Raw genomic sequence first — 16,478 nt, forward strand, 5'->3', positions numbered from 1 at the left:
TTAAAATTTTTTTCAGGATATATTTTTTAAATTCCCGATATTAAGACCGTTATCATATTAAAACTGTTGCAAATACCAACTTAATAATTATAGAGTATTTTAAGTATTTCGATGTATAACTATAAATCAATATATTACTATGTAAAATATATTTTTTATTTGAAATATTTAGTAAATAATAAGGACTGGAAATATATTCTTAAAATTTGTACATATTTGTTAATTTTAATAATCTCTCTTAAAATCTATTCAAATTTTAATATTAATGATCTCAATCTAGATATGCTCCCATTTATTTTCAAAATATTAGATTCACTCCTCTTTTTTTAATATAAATAAACTTTTGGTTTATTTATGTATACTTATGGTTATATATATATAAAGTACATTTCTTTATAGTGTATACAATACTCTATAATAATTATATTATTGATTTATATAGTAAGGATAATGTTCATAATGGAGCATTGACTATTTTGAAAATTTTCCAAAATGTATATATTAAAATATAGTAGTATGTAAAATTATTTTAATATAGTCATATGTAAAAAAAAAAGTAACTTTGTATTTGAGATATTTTCGTCAAATGCAAAAACCTTACCTATACTCTTCAATACATAAAATAATAAATCTAAACTAATACTCTTCAGTATCATAAATCCATATGTAGGATATTTTTCTAATTTCTTGTTCAGTATTTTAATGACATACTTTAAATGAATATGCTAGAATAAAAGGATTTAAATTCGTTAAATAATGTTTTGTTGGGACTAATTTAGATAATATTTTATATGACCCGCATTTGTTAGTCTAATTGTAAATGACTAAAGATTTCGTAATGAAATCATAAATATCTAACAAAACTCCTTATAATACGAATGTACTGTATTTCGATTTAAAAATAATTAAATGATTTTATAATTAATATAGGAGTGGCTGACCAATATTTAACCAAGGAACTTTGTTTTTATTTATGCAGACGCAATTAAACTGAAGCATTATTGTTATCAAATCACGCGATTTTAGCTCCACTCAGTTTTGTTATTTAAGTTTAAGTACACGTAAATTTATTAGGTAGGGTTAGCAAAGTTATAAAAGGATAGTGTTTAAAGTTTAAACCCAATGGCATTCCATAGTAAATATTAGGAAAAAGTAAGGGTAAAGTACCAATTGTACTTCACTTTTAATAGAGTAGATTAGTTGTATGAGTTGATTCACTTGTGCTTTCATCATATCAATATTGTTTTGGATCACTTTAAAGGTTTAAAACTTTGGAGTCTTAGGTATCTCTACTCTGTGATCTCTGTTTAGTTTATTTTTTAAAAAATGTTTCTCACATTGCAGAATTTATTCATTTCATCTAGAAGAGGATTTGTGCGCATAGCCATGGAACATGGGACACCTCTGGTTCCAGTTTTCTGCTTTGGTCAGGTAAGTAAAGTACAACAATGATGTACTCTATCTTCCAGTTTCTTTTTGTTTCATCATGTCTTTGTTTCTTCTGCAGTCGCGAGTGTATAAGTGGTGGAAGCCGAATTGGAACCTCTACCTTAAACTATCAAGAGCGATCAAGTTTACTCCCATCTGTTTCTGGGGTGTTTTTGGGTAAGTGTATGTCTTTGTTTGGGGTTACATTTTACATATAAAATCTTTAACTGAAAGAGGTATTCACATTTCGTTTTGTAAATCCCCAATACCATATCGACACCCTCTGCATGTGGTGATTGGGAAACCAATAGAAGTTAGTAAAACTCTGCAGCCAACTGATGAAGAGGTTAGTTCCCTCTTGTTCTTGGATATTTGTTTTTGTAGCTTCATATAAAGATTTTACCGTGTAGAATGCTTATCATTAACTTATGGTGTTTCTGTGCATCTCAGATTGCTAAGGTACATGGACAGTTTGTGGAAGCGCTTAAGGATCTGTTTTAGAGGCACAAAACCAGATCAGGCTTCTCTGATCCGCAGTTGAACATTCTTTGAATCAATTTGTCAAAATGTTTTTATGTATTATCCTCAAATCTTTTGTTAACTATGTATGTCTTGTCTTATACGTCTCTGTACCAACTTTGGATTATAAAGACCCATCGACACTTTACTTATTATTGGTACAGCAGATGGTGGTGTTATACACGTAAGAACTGCTACGTTATACAAAAAAGCTAACAATTAGATCATAACTAATTTCTTCGTGTTTTTGCCGATCCCGTTTTTCCGTATTTTCTTTTTTCTCAAAGGAGCACGTGAATATATTCCCATACATTTGTTAATCATGAAACTTCACTAGTCACTGCAACTTGAGAATCCATACGCCTGATTTAACATAGATTAGAATGACAGAGAGAATAAATGTTTATGTCTATGAAGAAGAGAGAGACAAAGAAGGGATCTCGACAAAAAACGAAGGAGAAAAGATTGTGGGAGAAGAAAATCGTGGGAGAGAAGATACTAGGAGAGATTTAGGGTAGATTTAATGTAGATATTAACCAAAATATAGAAATTTTCACATTTTCGTAATTTGGTTATAATATGTATCATACGTAGAATAGAACACTGTAGAGAGGGCGAGAAGTTTATTCTTCCGTACGCATAACATAAGGTAAAAGGTAGAACATGTTATGACACATAAAAAAAAGAAAATGTAATTCATAGAGTCGTGGTTATAAATTGTAATAGAGCTAAAATTAGACTAAAGACAACTTGTTAGAATATATATATAAGAAATTTTTGTTTGTGTTATATATCGAGGATAGACCTATGTATAACAATTAGAATCCGATTTCTAGATTAAATAGATGACCAGAATAAATATTTTATCCGTAGCTAGGACATAAAATAAAATATGATTCTACTATTTTAAAAACAAAATTTAAACATATAAATAGTTATACTTATGTTTCCAGTGGTTTTCATAATTTTTTATATTTTTAAATTTTAGTTTACTATTTTTTCCAGAAGGGTAAAACCTGTCCAAAATGATCAAAAATATCAAAAATCCTATTGAGACAAATAAAAGTTAAAAGCGTCTATTTTTTTTCCAATTTCTCCCTTTTTTCTGATGTATATACCAACTTATTGGTTAACTCTAAAATATATGCGTATTGGTGAAACCTACCAACGAAAGATATGAGAATTTCCAAAACTCATGATCTACATTGAACGCCATAAAGCGTAGGTTAGGTGGTGTTGTTGTAAGGTTCTCTGACGTGGCGACAAACACAATTTGTTTTTCTCAACTTTTATTATATAGGAGTATTTGCTAAAATCAATTTAAAAAATAAATATTTGTTACCAAAATGCTTTCTTATAATCTTCCATGACATGAGAGCATGTCTGATGATAGAAAATCTCACGTTTTAAGAAGGAAAAGAAGAATTCTTATGACATTAATCAAAAAATCTAAGACATTATAAAAAAAATTATGAGGGTCAGAATGATCTCTGCGGTGAATCTTTCATAGGCCGTTTTATTAGTGTCAAGTCACCAAAATATAGTTTTGGTTTCAAATCCGTGAATCTTTGGTGTCACTTTTACTAAATCACCGTTGATCTTGTGTTTCTTGTGTATCTAAAAGCAACTGAACTTTTTTTTCAACTGAACTTTTATCATATAATAATGGGAAATTTGAAATAAAAGAATAACTAAACTATGCTATTGTCCCTTAGTACAAAATCAAATTTTGTCATTTTTGGATTTTCACTACCCTTCAAAGTTATAAAAATTCATATCAATTAATTTACAATACAAAAAAATTAGAAAAAATATAAAACATGAATTAGTCAAACATGTGCATATATGAAAAATATTTTTGGATTCAAAAAATATTTGGAATGGTAAATTGAAAAATAGGCTAAAAGTGTTAGTATATAAGATCTACCATCTACAGCAATTCAGAATATGCAGTCTAACTGAAACACACTGGTCTACAGACGGAAGAATGCGCATTACACTGGAAACATTAAGACCTACGATGGCAGAATACAAAATCAACATTTTCTTCTATGTTCTGCTTTTTTGGTAGATCATAAGAAATAATAAACGTTCTTATATCTTCTGTGGAAGAATATACATTCTTCTCACTTCTCATCTATCTATAATATCAGTATTCTATATCTACCACCTCATCTTTATTCTACCTTTCGTAGAATGTAATTTCTACTAGATTTTAAACATAATCCTAAAATCTAGGAAAAAACGGTTAGAAAATATTCCCTAAATCTATTAAATATTTTTTATTTCTTTTTTTAAATCTCCTTCCCTAAATTTTAGTTTCTCCGTTCCCAGCCACGATTTGGATCAACAAATCGTGGAGCTTCATCTCTTTTTCATAGTTTCTCCAAACTTTTGTCAATCTAACGTGAGAATATGCACATCTATGCCTATTCTGGTTTTTGGAGATCGTCCAAAACAAAAGGATGGAAGTTTCTTGTTGATGAAGAAAAAGGAGGCAAATTACTTACTTTGAACACAAGCAAAACCTTTGACAACCTAAGAGTTATGGTTTGTGAGGACTTTGGAACCGATGTAAACTTGGTCAATATCGAGATGAGTTATTTACCTTCCGATTTGGTGATTGGCCTCGACTCACCCCCTGTTTTCATCACCAATGATCGGCAACTCAAAAATTTTCTTACATACGTGAAGACCAAAGCTTCAACGCGGTTATGTGTGTGTATTCGATCTAAGGCTGGATTTAACTTGAATGAAGAGCCTGCTGAGTCGCCTAACAGAGAGGAAGTGGGTATGTCGTGTGAAGTTTCAGATGATATTGATGGTGAAGCCGAGCTTGAAGCAGAAGATGCGAAGATAGATGAAAGTGATGATGAAAGCAAGTGTGAGAAAGATATGATCAATGGAAGGTCTGTCTGTTTTTCTCTGGTTGATGTTGTAAAGAAGGGTCAACATTTTACTAGCAAAACAGCTTTGCAGGTAACAATGGAAATATGCGCAATGAAACATAATTTCGACTACAAGGTTGGCAAAACGGATAAAAGAGTTTGGTACGTTTGTTGCGCGGATGATGATTGCCGCTGGCGTGTTCGCACAGAGGGATTAACAAGTTCTTCATATTTTATCATCAAAAAGTATGTGGCTGATCATTCATGTGCTCCATCATCAAGGAACCACTCTGTTCGGACAGCTTCCTCAAAAACAGTTGGTAGTCTTATCATGCATAAGTACGAAAGTGTCAAGGAAGGGCCGAAACCTAATGATATCATCCAGTTTATGCATAATGATCATGGAGTTGAGATATCCTACTCTTTAGCTTGGGAGGCACGTGAGTATGCAATAAAGGTTGTGAGAGGCATTCTGGAGAAGGGTTATGAAAAAGTTCTCAAATACTTGCACATGATGAAGGAAGCTAATCCAAGATCACACACATTTTATGAAACTGATAGCACTGGGAGATTCAGATTCCTCTTCATCTCATATGGTCAGTCTATTCGCGGTTTTTATGCTGGTCTTCGGAAAGTTATTGTTGTGGATGAAACTTTTTTGAAGAGCAAATACAAAGGAGTATTACTGGTTGCTACTGCTTTGGATGAAAACTCGAACTTATATCCTATTGCATTTGGAGTTGGACTCAGAGAATGACCGCTCGTGGGAATGGTTTATGAGATAACTTAATGTTGTCATTGCTGATGATCAGAGTTTAGCTTTTGTGTTTGACATGAATACTTCACTTGCTAAAGCTCTTGCAAAAGTGTATCCGCATTCTCATCATGGAATTTGTATTCACCACTTGCTGAACAATGTTGTTACATATTTCAAGGATAAATGTATCGCTGGTTTGGTTGCAAAGGCTTCTAAAGCTTACCGAGTTGCTGATTTTAAGAAGTAATTCACTGTAATTTTCTCAATTAGTCCTGCAATTGGAAACTATCTAATACAAGCTGATGTGAGAAAGTGGGCTCGTTGTCAATTTCCGGGTTACAGGTAGAATCAATAAATTATGCTTTGCGTTCGCCAAGAGAGTTTCCAGTTATACCTTTGTTGGACAGCATAAGGGAAATTATGACTCGATGGTTTTTCAAACGTAGAACTTTAAGTTCTAAGCATAAACAGCCACTGACCGTTGCTGCAGAGAAGAAGATTGATCGAAGGATTGAGAAGGGTAAGAAGTTTCAGGTTTTCCCAGTTAGCGATGACATGTTTTTGGTTCGAGGTGACACTTTTGAATGTATGGTCGACTTGGTCAGACGCACATGTTCATGTGGGAAATTCGATCTGATGAAAATCCCATGCAGACACGCCATAAAAGCAGCTTTCAGCGCAGGCATACAAGCACACACTCTCACATACGACATGTACACCACTGCTTCATGGAGATCGATTTATGAGGAAAGCATAAATCCTATTAGTGTCCCGGAAGATGTATGGATTGTCCCATCTCACGTACAACAAGCGAAAGTCCTTCCTCCAGAAACTAGAAGAGCTGCAGGTCGCAGAAAGAAACGTAGGTACGAGAAAGTTGAAGACAAGATCTGTTCGTCACAAGGAACTCAAAGCTCTAAACATCGTAAATGCAGTCGATGTGGTATTGAAGGTCACAACCGGTCAACATGTGATAGAGCAATATAGGATTCAAGCCATTCGGTCTATGCAAGCTACTTTTCTGAGTTTTTTTTTAATATTATCTTTGTTTTATGTCAAACTTTGTTTTTTCAAGACCAATTATGTTTTATGTTTTGTGCATGTTTCCAGTATTTGCTTCGTTTTATGCAAGTTTTTAGTTTAACGTTAAGATTTGATCCATTGATCCATAAATTGACAACACAACTGAATACCAAATTGATTCGATCTTTGACAAAGTAGCTAGATCCAGAAAACAATTACAAGATCAATCGAATTTAGAACAGAGACATAAAATAATGGGAATGGATCCAATTAGTCATACATCTTCTGACTTCTTATGCTTGATAACCACTTTCTCTACTGTCTTTTCCAAGGAACTTCTCAAATCTTCAATTTCTTCGGCCATTATCGACTGTTGCTCATGCATCCTTTCTATTTCATCAAGCAGAGCCTCGTCAACCCACTTAAAAAGATGTTGTTCTTTCTTTCTCTGAATCGAAACACAAAAACGTCAATTGGAACATAGAAGAATTAAAAGTCATAATTTATCAGAATTACCTGTAAACCAATCTCACATCGGAAGAATCTTCTGTATGGGTTCTCCTCTGTTTTTGAAACATAAGTGACAATCCCCTTCCCACCCCAGCATCTGGAAGGAATCCCTCCATTGTTAGTCATGATCGGTTTTTGAGAAGGATAGAAAGACGGAGAGGAGAAATAAACGATGAAATAAGTAGGGTTTCTGGTCATTGGTGTTATATAAGTTTATGTTTAGGGCAAACCACTACTGTTAATCGGGTTTTAGGGTCTACTTGTATGTGTTTTGATAGTCATAAGATTTGTATTGACTATTAAGATTTGTAGCCTAGTTAGGTTAGATCGTGTATGGCTCCAGTTTAGTTTCACTTAGGGTATAGTTAGGGATTGATATGTTGTATGGCTTAGTTTAGATTCATTTAGGGTATCGTTAGGGGTTGATATGTTGTATGGCTTAGTTTAGATTCATTTAGGGTATGGTTAGGGGTTGATATGTTGTATAGCTTAGTTTAGATTCACTTTATTTAATTTTATAATCAGCCGCTTATGTCAATAGTTTCAAGTAGTGCAGTGGTTTATGTTGTAGGTATAATTACCGAGGTGAAGTCTTCGATGCCCCCCATCTTCATTTTTAGTAAAACCACTTTTTCCTACAATATAGCATTTTTTCCTACAATATAGCCTTCAAGAGTACACTATTTAGATTCATTTCTTGCCGCTAATCTCAATTTTTCAAGTAGTGCAGTGGTTTATGTTGGAGTTATAAATACCCAGGTGACGTGTTCGATGCCCCCCATCTCCATTTTTATTTTAAAAAATTTTGTTTCCTACAACAGCCTTTAATAAGAGAGTCAAATAAGACCATTTTGATTTATATCATGTATGCCTTTGTTTGTTATCGTGCATGAAATCCAATGCTAAATAAGAGACTCAAATCCAATGCTAAATAAGAGATGCAAACCAATGCTAGTTACGAGTCATATAAGAGTAACTAAAAGAGTCAAGTCAACAACAACCTACTTGCTAAACAAGTCATAGTGAAAATAACATTATAAAATCTCAACCGTAGGAGAAGTTGTAGCCTTTCGAGGAATAAATTTTCCCATTCTCGAAATAAGCTCAGGATCATTAGCAGCTTCCCATAGGTCATAAGCAATCTTCTGGCGAGCTTCACGAATGTTGTCGTCATTCACCAACGTTAAGTCCATGCCTAGAAGATGTGCTTCAAGGTGCTTCAACGCATATACTCCATAATATCTGCTAGTCTTGTTTAGGAATAAGGGCATTGGAGCGTAAGTGACATCATAGGGCTTGACGATAAATCCTCTCTTCTCTGAAGACTGCACAGCTTTGACAATTCTAGGGATGAGATGGGCAAATGGCTCCAAGTCCTTGTTGTGTTTCAGTCCCCCCACAGTCAAAAACCTCTATTGAACGAGTAACAAAGTTGACACATAAAGAGATCCAGTGGTTACCATTCACAAGAAGAGGCACATACATACGATTGACATCAAGATCTCACACTAGTCTTGTTCGTCCGTGTGCAGGAAGTTCACCAATTCCGTACTGGTGGAGCAGTCCTTCAACCCTAAATTTTTTTCTGTCTTTCTTGAACTCTATGTAAGAGTTCTTCAATTGATTACTGAATATGCAGCTCATGAAGGCTACTTTCGATGGATTCCATCGTCGCAAAGAAGTCCTCTCGCGAAATAAGAAGAGCATAGCATCAATTTCCTATAAATTATGATACAAACAGAGTGAGTTGGCGTGTTGCTAAAGAAGAAAAACAGTAAGTAGGCGTGCAAAGTAATGTAAAACTTACATGATTGTTCAGCCACACTGCAGGTCCCATAACACGTTCTGCTAACTCAGTTGTGTACATAGAAGGTCCAATTTTAAGGTGCCTGAGATGCAACATATAATTAAAAATTTGTTCAATTTAGAACATAAAGGTACTCCATAAACTTACTGTTTAGTAGTTGAGCACCAATGAATCAGTTTGGCCCATGAATCCTCAGGGACAAACACTAATGAGTAATCCTCGTCGTTCACCCGGTCCTCAGGTAATTCCATATCTTTGAGAGTGGGTGTTCTCCAATCTCCAGGCTTAAAGGATGATAATGGAGTAACCCATTTAGGTGCTTCTTCATCACTCGTTTTTTGTGAGGGATCGAAACCTTTAACATGTGATACTTGAGAAAGGTTCCCCAAAGTGTCTTGTAAATACTCTTGGGTGCCCATTTCTTTTTTTTTTTTTATGAAGGTTCCCCATGGGTAGATGATTGTGACAAATTCTTCAAAAAATCTATCATATCATCAGTTTCAGTTTCAATCTCATGTTAATAAAACCAAACATAACATATTAGCGAAAACAGTGATCAAGGACAGAACGAAAGAGTCGAGAGACAATACATTACAGAGAAAACATGTCATAGTCATAAGTTCACTTCATACCAAAATACATTACAAGCCGATTTCCAACAAGCCGATATTACAAGCAAACAACAATGACATTACAAAAGAGTCAAGAGAAAATTACAACAAAAGAAAGTCCGACATATTACAAAGCTTCATTTTATGGTTACCTTTCTTCCTTGCCGAGGGCTACGACGAACCGTAGGAGGAACCACACTCTCATCAACCTTGCCTTTGCCTTTTTCCTTTGTTGCTGCAGGACACAGACTCTGTGATGATTTGTCTTGGTCTTTCCCCATTGTTGCTGAAGGACAAGGAATCTCAGATGCGCTGTTTTTCCCCATTGTATCAGAAGGACCCGGAATCTGTGACATCGCTTGCTTGAACTCAGCCATCTCTTTCTGGACCTTCTCAAAACGCTCTTAGATGTCATTCTGCACCACCTCCTTGAAAGAGTTGAAAGACGAGGTGAACAAACCTTCAATGAAAGTTTTCATTCCACTGGAGATACCACTGTTATGTTCAGCCGCCCGTTGACAAAGCAGTTTTCATTACGCTTGCCCCTTCTTGCAACAACAGCCGGTTCCTCTACATGTGTATCTGTGACATCTTCGACTTCAACATTCTCTCCATCCTCTTCTGAATCAGAAAGCTCCACAGTTGGAGGCAAAGCCTCGACTTCTCATACGAATTCCGTCCAATCTTGTTTGGCATTGAGCAGAGTAACAATACGACCAATTCGTTCATCTTTCTTCTCATCTTCCCTATAGAACTCATTGCTATTAACCACATCTTTGTTCCCAGTAGCAGATATAAATGGGAACAACTCTCCCTGACAAGAACAAACCCAAACAATAAAGTTCAATTGTTTGTTAATTGAACCGAATATAATTTTTAAAAAATTATTACCTTATTAAAGTGGGACTCTAGGCTGCTGATATCTGTGTAGGAAACTTTCCCACTTCCTTTCCAATTCCTACATCTCACTTTGGTCATGTTCTTTTTGATCTTTTTACCCACCATACTACCAATGTCTGGGATTGCCTCCATAACCCATATCTGAAACGCATAGGAGAATCCATCCAACACGTAACTGTTCTCCAGATGCAAATCTCTCCTTTCTTTGAGTATTGATGCAATCAGCTCGTCATACGCGTGAAGACCACACGGATACATCCTCATCTTCTCAAAATCCATCACCAAACGGATGTATTCATGAGGGATAAACACTCTTGAATCCTTAGCTATGAGGAATCCATGTATGATACACAAATACATTAGCCTAACCCTGTCCACATACGTCCACTGGTTGCATTCGTTAAGAAGCTTCGTTCGTATCATGAATAAGTTGACCTTTCTACTTTTCCTCAGCACATTGCTCCAGAACCCCTTATCATCCTTCCAATCATTGAAGTCAATGTCCGGTTCATCTTTGAACTTCAATCCGGTCACAGCATGAAATTCTTGCGCAGAAAACCTAAGAGGCCTCTTTGCAAATAGAAACCACAATTCGTGAAGCTTGGAAACCTTGAGCTGCTTGCATATGAAGCTGTGAATGATCTTCCCTGAGTAGATGAGCTTGTTGTCTATGATTTCCAGAATCGGACCGAAGACGGGGTCTTTCAAAACTTCCTCATACTCATCCTTGAGAACACCCTTCACTTCCTCCAGAATTGTACGTCTACACGTGTTGTTAATCTTATCAATCTGCGTCTCAAATCCTTCTTCAAGTATGCGTTTTGGAAACGCGTATGCCACTCCTATAAAACATAAAAGGAATAACTTCAACTCGTTAGTAATGCCTTAATGAAATCAAACTATAACTCAATCTCGCAATCAAACTAGTAAACATTTTATATCGCACATGTAACTCACAATCAACTCAACCGCAAACTACAATGAAAACCATCAACATGAATTAATTTGTTTTTAAACAATTCAATCTCTTCCTAGTACATAAGGAACATATAACTCCATCTCATCTTTGATAAACTATAAAACAGTCAAGTATAACCAAACCCGCTCACAAACATAATGCATAATCGTTCTCTTAAAATGTCAACAAAAAATAAATTCCAAACAATAAACTTGAATCATTTTGATTTTTACTCCATTCAATCTTTTACTAAGACATGCACATCAAAAAAATAAAAGAAAAATCGAAAAGGGGATCTCAAAACCTTACCTTCAATTTTAGGGAAAGAGAAACCAAGATGAAAATCGAACAACTTCAATCTCTTCGTCCGTAGAAAAACTTAAATCTTCTCCTAGTACATGCAAATAAAGAAATTAAGATCAACACAAAAAAAAACATAAAGGGGATTTCGAAACCCTAACCTCAACGATTTTGGGAACTGAGATGAAGTAAGAGGAATAGAAGAATAACGTGAAGGTAATCGTCCTTTATCAGCGACAAGAAGCTTCTCCCGAGCTTGAACAACTCCAATTGTAGCCGGCGGAGATTACAAAGTGATTCTACTCTGTCGTGTTTAGAGAGGGGAGAAAAAAGAAGGAGGACGAAGGAGAGATGTGACGATGAGTTCAAGGTCTCCGACGAACTAAGACGGCCAGAGAAGATGGTGTTGATAACGAAACCTAATCGCCGCCTCTTCGTTGGAGAGAAAGCAGAGTTGGAGTCTACGACATGTTATGATTTTTTACTCTCACCTCTTTTTTTACTTCTTAGTTAAATCAGAGTAAATTACATTACTTTTTTAATATACGTATTTCGAAATTAATAGAGAGGACAAAATAGGATTAGCATTATTGTTTATATTATAGGGACAAAGATTTTGATTTTAATTCTAAGGGGACAAGATACTAGTTGTTTTGTTCTCTTTTCCCAAATTTTTGTATAATTAATGAGCTAATCAACATTATGTCTTCTTTTGTTAATATATTTTTAACACTGACAGTAACTGCACTATCTCCATTAATTGAATCTAATATTTATAGCTTAGAGAAACTTTTTTGAGCTAATGCAACTGTCGAAAATATGGTTAATATCAACATTTGGATAACAACACATATCTTTTACTAACTCAAAAACTTAAATCGGTGTTATTATTTCACCGAATAAACTTACATGCAACATTTTTAATTCAGAGAAAAAAATCATCCAAAGAAATTCATAAGAGAAAGTTTTACAAAAATTAGTGTAATTTTCTCTTAGTATCAACTATCAAGTGACTTTAACTTCACCAAATATATTTGAAAAAGAAATAAAAACATTTTCAAATTTTCTCATTTGCTCAAATCTATTAGTAAATGAAGTAATTGTCATATCCACAACAATAATTAAATTTAAAAGTATCTTCAGATGTTTAAATTGCCTCACTAATATCAATCTCATCGAACTATTTTTTCTAAACATCAATGTTTTTTGGAAATACATCATTAATATCCATCTCATGAGCAAACTTTTTAGCCATATTCATAATAGAGCTACATCCATCATTCCTATATTTTGTAAAAAGACATCACACCTTATACTTGTTTCGTAGCATTATCAATACATATGGATTTATCTTGTAATTTCTTACTTACTATGTTAATACCAAAAAAATGTTATGCTAATTAATAATAGTAAGGAAAAACTCAAAATTCTCAAGTGCATCAACCAAACTGCCAGTTTTGGTTTCGAAATAACATCATCACACAAATCATATAGTTCAAGTAAATCTCATCTTATTTGAGAAGCTTGATATCTTATACCTTTTTATTCGACTCTCCCATCTAATATTAGACAAACTTTTTACTGTAAAATATGCTTAACTAAAATACTCAATATTTTTGTAGAGCTCTAAAAAAAAGTGTACATGTGTTGCACAATTCATATTTATTTTTTATTTAAATGGTTGAAACCGACCCAGATCCAAACCGTCTAATTCAGATATGTTTGATTTAAACGAGTAAAAATTTAAGAAGAAATAGTTTGAGAACCAAATCAAATTAAATTGACAATCTGAAAAAGATTTTTCCGAATGAAGAACATGGATAAAAAATCAGATTTCTTTTCCTCGGCATTGTCTCCTTTCTCAACTCGAACATGATCTATTTCTTCAAAATCCCCAATAACTAGCAATATGATTAAATTTAGCAATATTAAATTATGAAGTTTAGTAGTTGACATAAAATTCATATTCTGATTGCAAACGAATTCTTCGGCTGCGAGAATAAGCTAATCAACTTAGGACGAACAAATCAGAACATGAAAAGCACACAATCACCACAAAATAAACAAAGCAAATCAAACAGAGTATCCGGATCGAAGCTTAAGCATAGAGATTGTGTGTTTAGGGTTTAGGGTTTGCAAACAAGTTAGCGATAGGGTTTCCGATTGCAAACAAATTCTCTGCTAGCTAGAGACTTTCATCCGAGAATCAGGAAATAAGCTTACCGGCGACGGCGACGAACAGAGGATTACGTTCTAAATATGGGCTCTACATTGTAAGCTAGATCACTAATAAGTATATTAAATTACGTTCATCGAAGTCATTGGAAGATTTGCTATACAGCTGATGGGATTCTTCTTCATGACGGTCTTTATGTTTGCTCTAGCTATTCCTTACGACCACTGGACTCACTAGGAGAACCGAATCGGATTCGTTGTCATGTACTCGTTAACCTTCTTTTTCGCCAACTTTGGACCTAATGTTACAACCTTTGTTGTACCGGCTCAGATCTTTCCGGCCCGGTTCAGATCCAATTTTATTTGAGCTATATTTAGTGTGTATATATATATTATGAGGAGATTTTGTGGTGATGAAAACCTGGTTATGGTCGCGAAAGTGTATAATCGAAGCACAAACGCCCAATATCAAAGAAGGGTGAATCTCACAATGTGTGTAAGTTTCAGAATATGCCTCATCGGGACGGAGTATAGCTTGAACCAGAGTTGGTCCGTTTAATATACTTAATCCCACTAGCTCTGTAATATTGAATGTATCTACATAATGAAATATGTATACAAATAATAAAATAGTACGTTTATGTGATGCAAATAAAAATTTTAGGATAGATAATATTAATTTTTTTTAAAAAAGTTAAGATAATATAATATGTATACAAACAGTTACTATCTTACCATCTAAAGGCATATTCTTTGTGTACTCTGAAAAAAAAATGTGGAGAAGAATCATCAAAAACCTAGCAACAGACGCCTCTGATGTGTGTCATCAAAAGAAAATAAGTATAACCGTATGATGTGAATATATCAAGCTTCTCAAATAAGATGAGATTTACTTGAACTATATGATTTGTGTGATGATGCTATTTCAAAAAGTGAAACTGGAAGTTTGGTTGATGCACTTATCTTGAGTTTTGCCTTAGTATTATTATCTGGGATGACATTTTATTTGGTATTAACATGGTAAGTAAGAATTACAAGATAAATCCATATGTGTTGATAATACTATGAAACAAGTAGAAGGTGTGATGTCTTTAAATTTTACATACATATCTACCACCTCATCTTTATTCTACCTTTCGTAGAATGTAATTTCTACTAGATTTTAAACATAATCCTAAAATCTAGGAAAAAACGGTTAGAAAATATTCCCTAAATCTATTAAATATTTTTTATTTCTTTTTTTAAATCTCCTTCCCTAAATTTTAGTTTCTCCGTTCCCAGCCACGATTTGGATCAACAAATCGTGGAGCTTCATCTCTTTTTCATAGTTTCTCCAAACTTTTGTCAATCTAACGTGAGAATATGCACATCTATGCCTATTCTGGTTTTTGGAGATCGTCCAAAACAAAAGGATGGAAGTTTCTTGTTGATGAAGAAAAAGGAGGCAAATTACTTACTTTGAACACAAGCAAAACCTTTGACAACCTAAGAGTTATGGTTTGTGAGGACTTTGGAACCGATGTAAACTTGGTCAATATCGAGATGAGTTATTTACCTTCCGATTTGGTGATTGGCCTCGACTCACCCCCTGTTTTCATCACCAATGATCGGCAACTCAAAAATTTTCTTACATACGTGAAGACCAAAGCTTCAACGCGGTTATGTGTGTGTATTCGATCTAAGGCTGGATTTAACTTGAATGAAGAGCCTGCTGAGTCGCCTAACAGAGAGGAAGTGGGTATGTCGTGTGAAGTTTCAGATGATATTGATGGTGAAGCCGAGCTTGAAGCAGAAGATGCGAAGATAGATGAAAGTGATGATGAAAGCAAGTGTGAGAAAGATATGATCAATGGAAGGTCTGTCTGTTTTTCTCTGGTTGATGTTGTAAAGAAGGGTCAACATTTTACTAGCAAAACAGCTTTGCAGGTAACAATGGAAATATGCGCAATGAAACATAATTTCGACTACAAGGTTGGCAAAACGGATAAAAGAGTTTGGTACGTTTGTTGCGCGGATGATGATTGCCGCTGGCGTGTTCGCACAGAGGGATTAACAAGTTCTTCATATTTTATCATCAAAAAGTATGTGGCTGATCATTCATGTGCTCCATCATCAAGGAACCACTCTGTTCGGACAGCTTCCTCAAAAACAGTTGGTAGTCTTATCATGCATAAGTACGAAAGTGTCAAGGAAGGGCCGAAACCTAATGATATCATCCAGTTTATGCATAATGATCATGGAGTTGAGATATCCTACTCTTTAGCTTGGGAGGCACGTGAGTATGCAATAAAGGTTGTGAGAGGCATTCTGGAGAAGGGTTATGAAAAAGTTCTCAAATACTTGCACATGATGAAGGAAGCTAATCCAAGATCACACACATTTTATGAAACTGATAGCACTGGGAGATTCAGATTCCTCTTCATCTCATATGGTCAGTCTATTCGCGGTTTTTATGCTGGTCTTCGGAAAGTTATTGTTGTGGATGAAACTTTTTTGAAGAGCAAATACAAAGGAGTATTACTGGTTGCTACTGCTTTGGATGAAAACTCGAACTTATATCCTATTGCATTTGGAGTTGGACTCAGAGAATGACCGCTCGTGG

At 34.7% G+C, this 16,478-nt stretch overlaps 3 protein-coding genes across 3 annotated transcripts; all 3 read left to right on the plus strand.

Moving 5' to 3' along the window:
- The first annotated feature begins 736 nt into the window (after positions 1-736).
- On the plus strand, positions 737-11,810 carry LOC106409987. Its single transcript, XM_048762241.1, has 3 exons — positions 737-1,431; positions 1,508-1,774; positions 1,879-11,810. Exon 3 carries the CDS (start codon positions 4,363-4,365, stop codon positions 5,590-5,592), a length of 1,230 nt encoding a protein of 409 aa, XP_048618198.1. The 5' UTR covers positions 737-1,431; positions 1,508-1,774; positions 1,879-4,362; the 3' UTR covers positions 5,593-11,810.
- LOC106447973 lies at positions 6,013-6,579 on the plus strand. Its single transcript, XM_013889913.1, has one exon. The coding sequence runs from the start codon at positions 6,013-6,015 to the stop codon at positions 6,577-6,579; it is 567 nt and encodes a 188-aa protein (XP_013745367.1).
- A 3,428-nt stretch (positions 11,811-15,238) lies between the features above and the next one.
- Positions 15,239-16,468, plus strand: LOC106408161. The gene has a single exon (XM_013848981.1). It carries the CDS (start codon positions 15,239-15,241, stop codon positions 16,466-16,468), a length of 1,230 nt encoding a protein of 409 aa, XP_013704435.1.
- Positions 16,469-16,478: the final 10 nt, after the last annotated feature.

Source organism: Brassica napus, chromosome C7 (genome assembly GCF_020379485.1).
Source record: "Brassica napus cultivar Da-Ae chromosome C7, Da-Ae, whole genome shotgun sequence".
Lineage (NCBI taxonomy): Eukaryota > Viridiplantae > Streptophyta > Magnoliopsida > Brassicales > Brassicaceae > Brassica > Brassica napus.

Coding starts and splice junctions, on each gene's coding strand:
- LOC106409987 (XM_048762241.1), top strand. CDS start 4,363: ATGCACATCTATGCCTATTCTGGTTTTTGGAGATCGTCCAAAACAAAA.
- LOC106447973 (XM_013889913.1), top strand. CDS start 6,013: ATGACTCGATGGTTTTTCAAACGTAGAACTTTAAGTTCTAAGCATAAA.
- LOC106408161 (XM_013848981.1), top strand. CDS start 15,239: ATGCACATCTATGCCTATTCTGGTTTTTGGAGATCGTCCAAAACAAAA.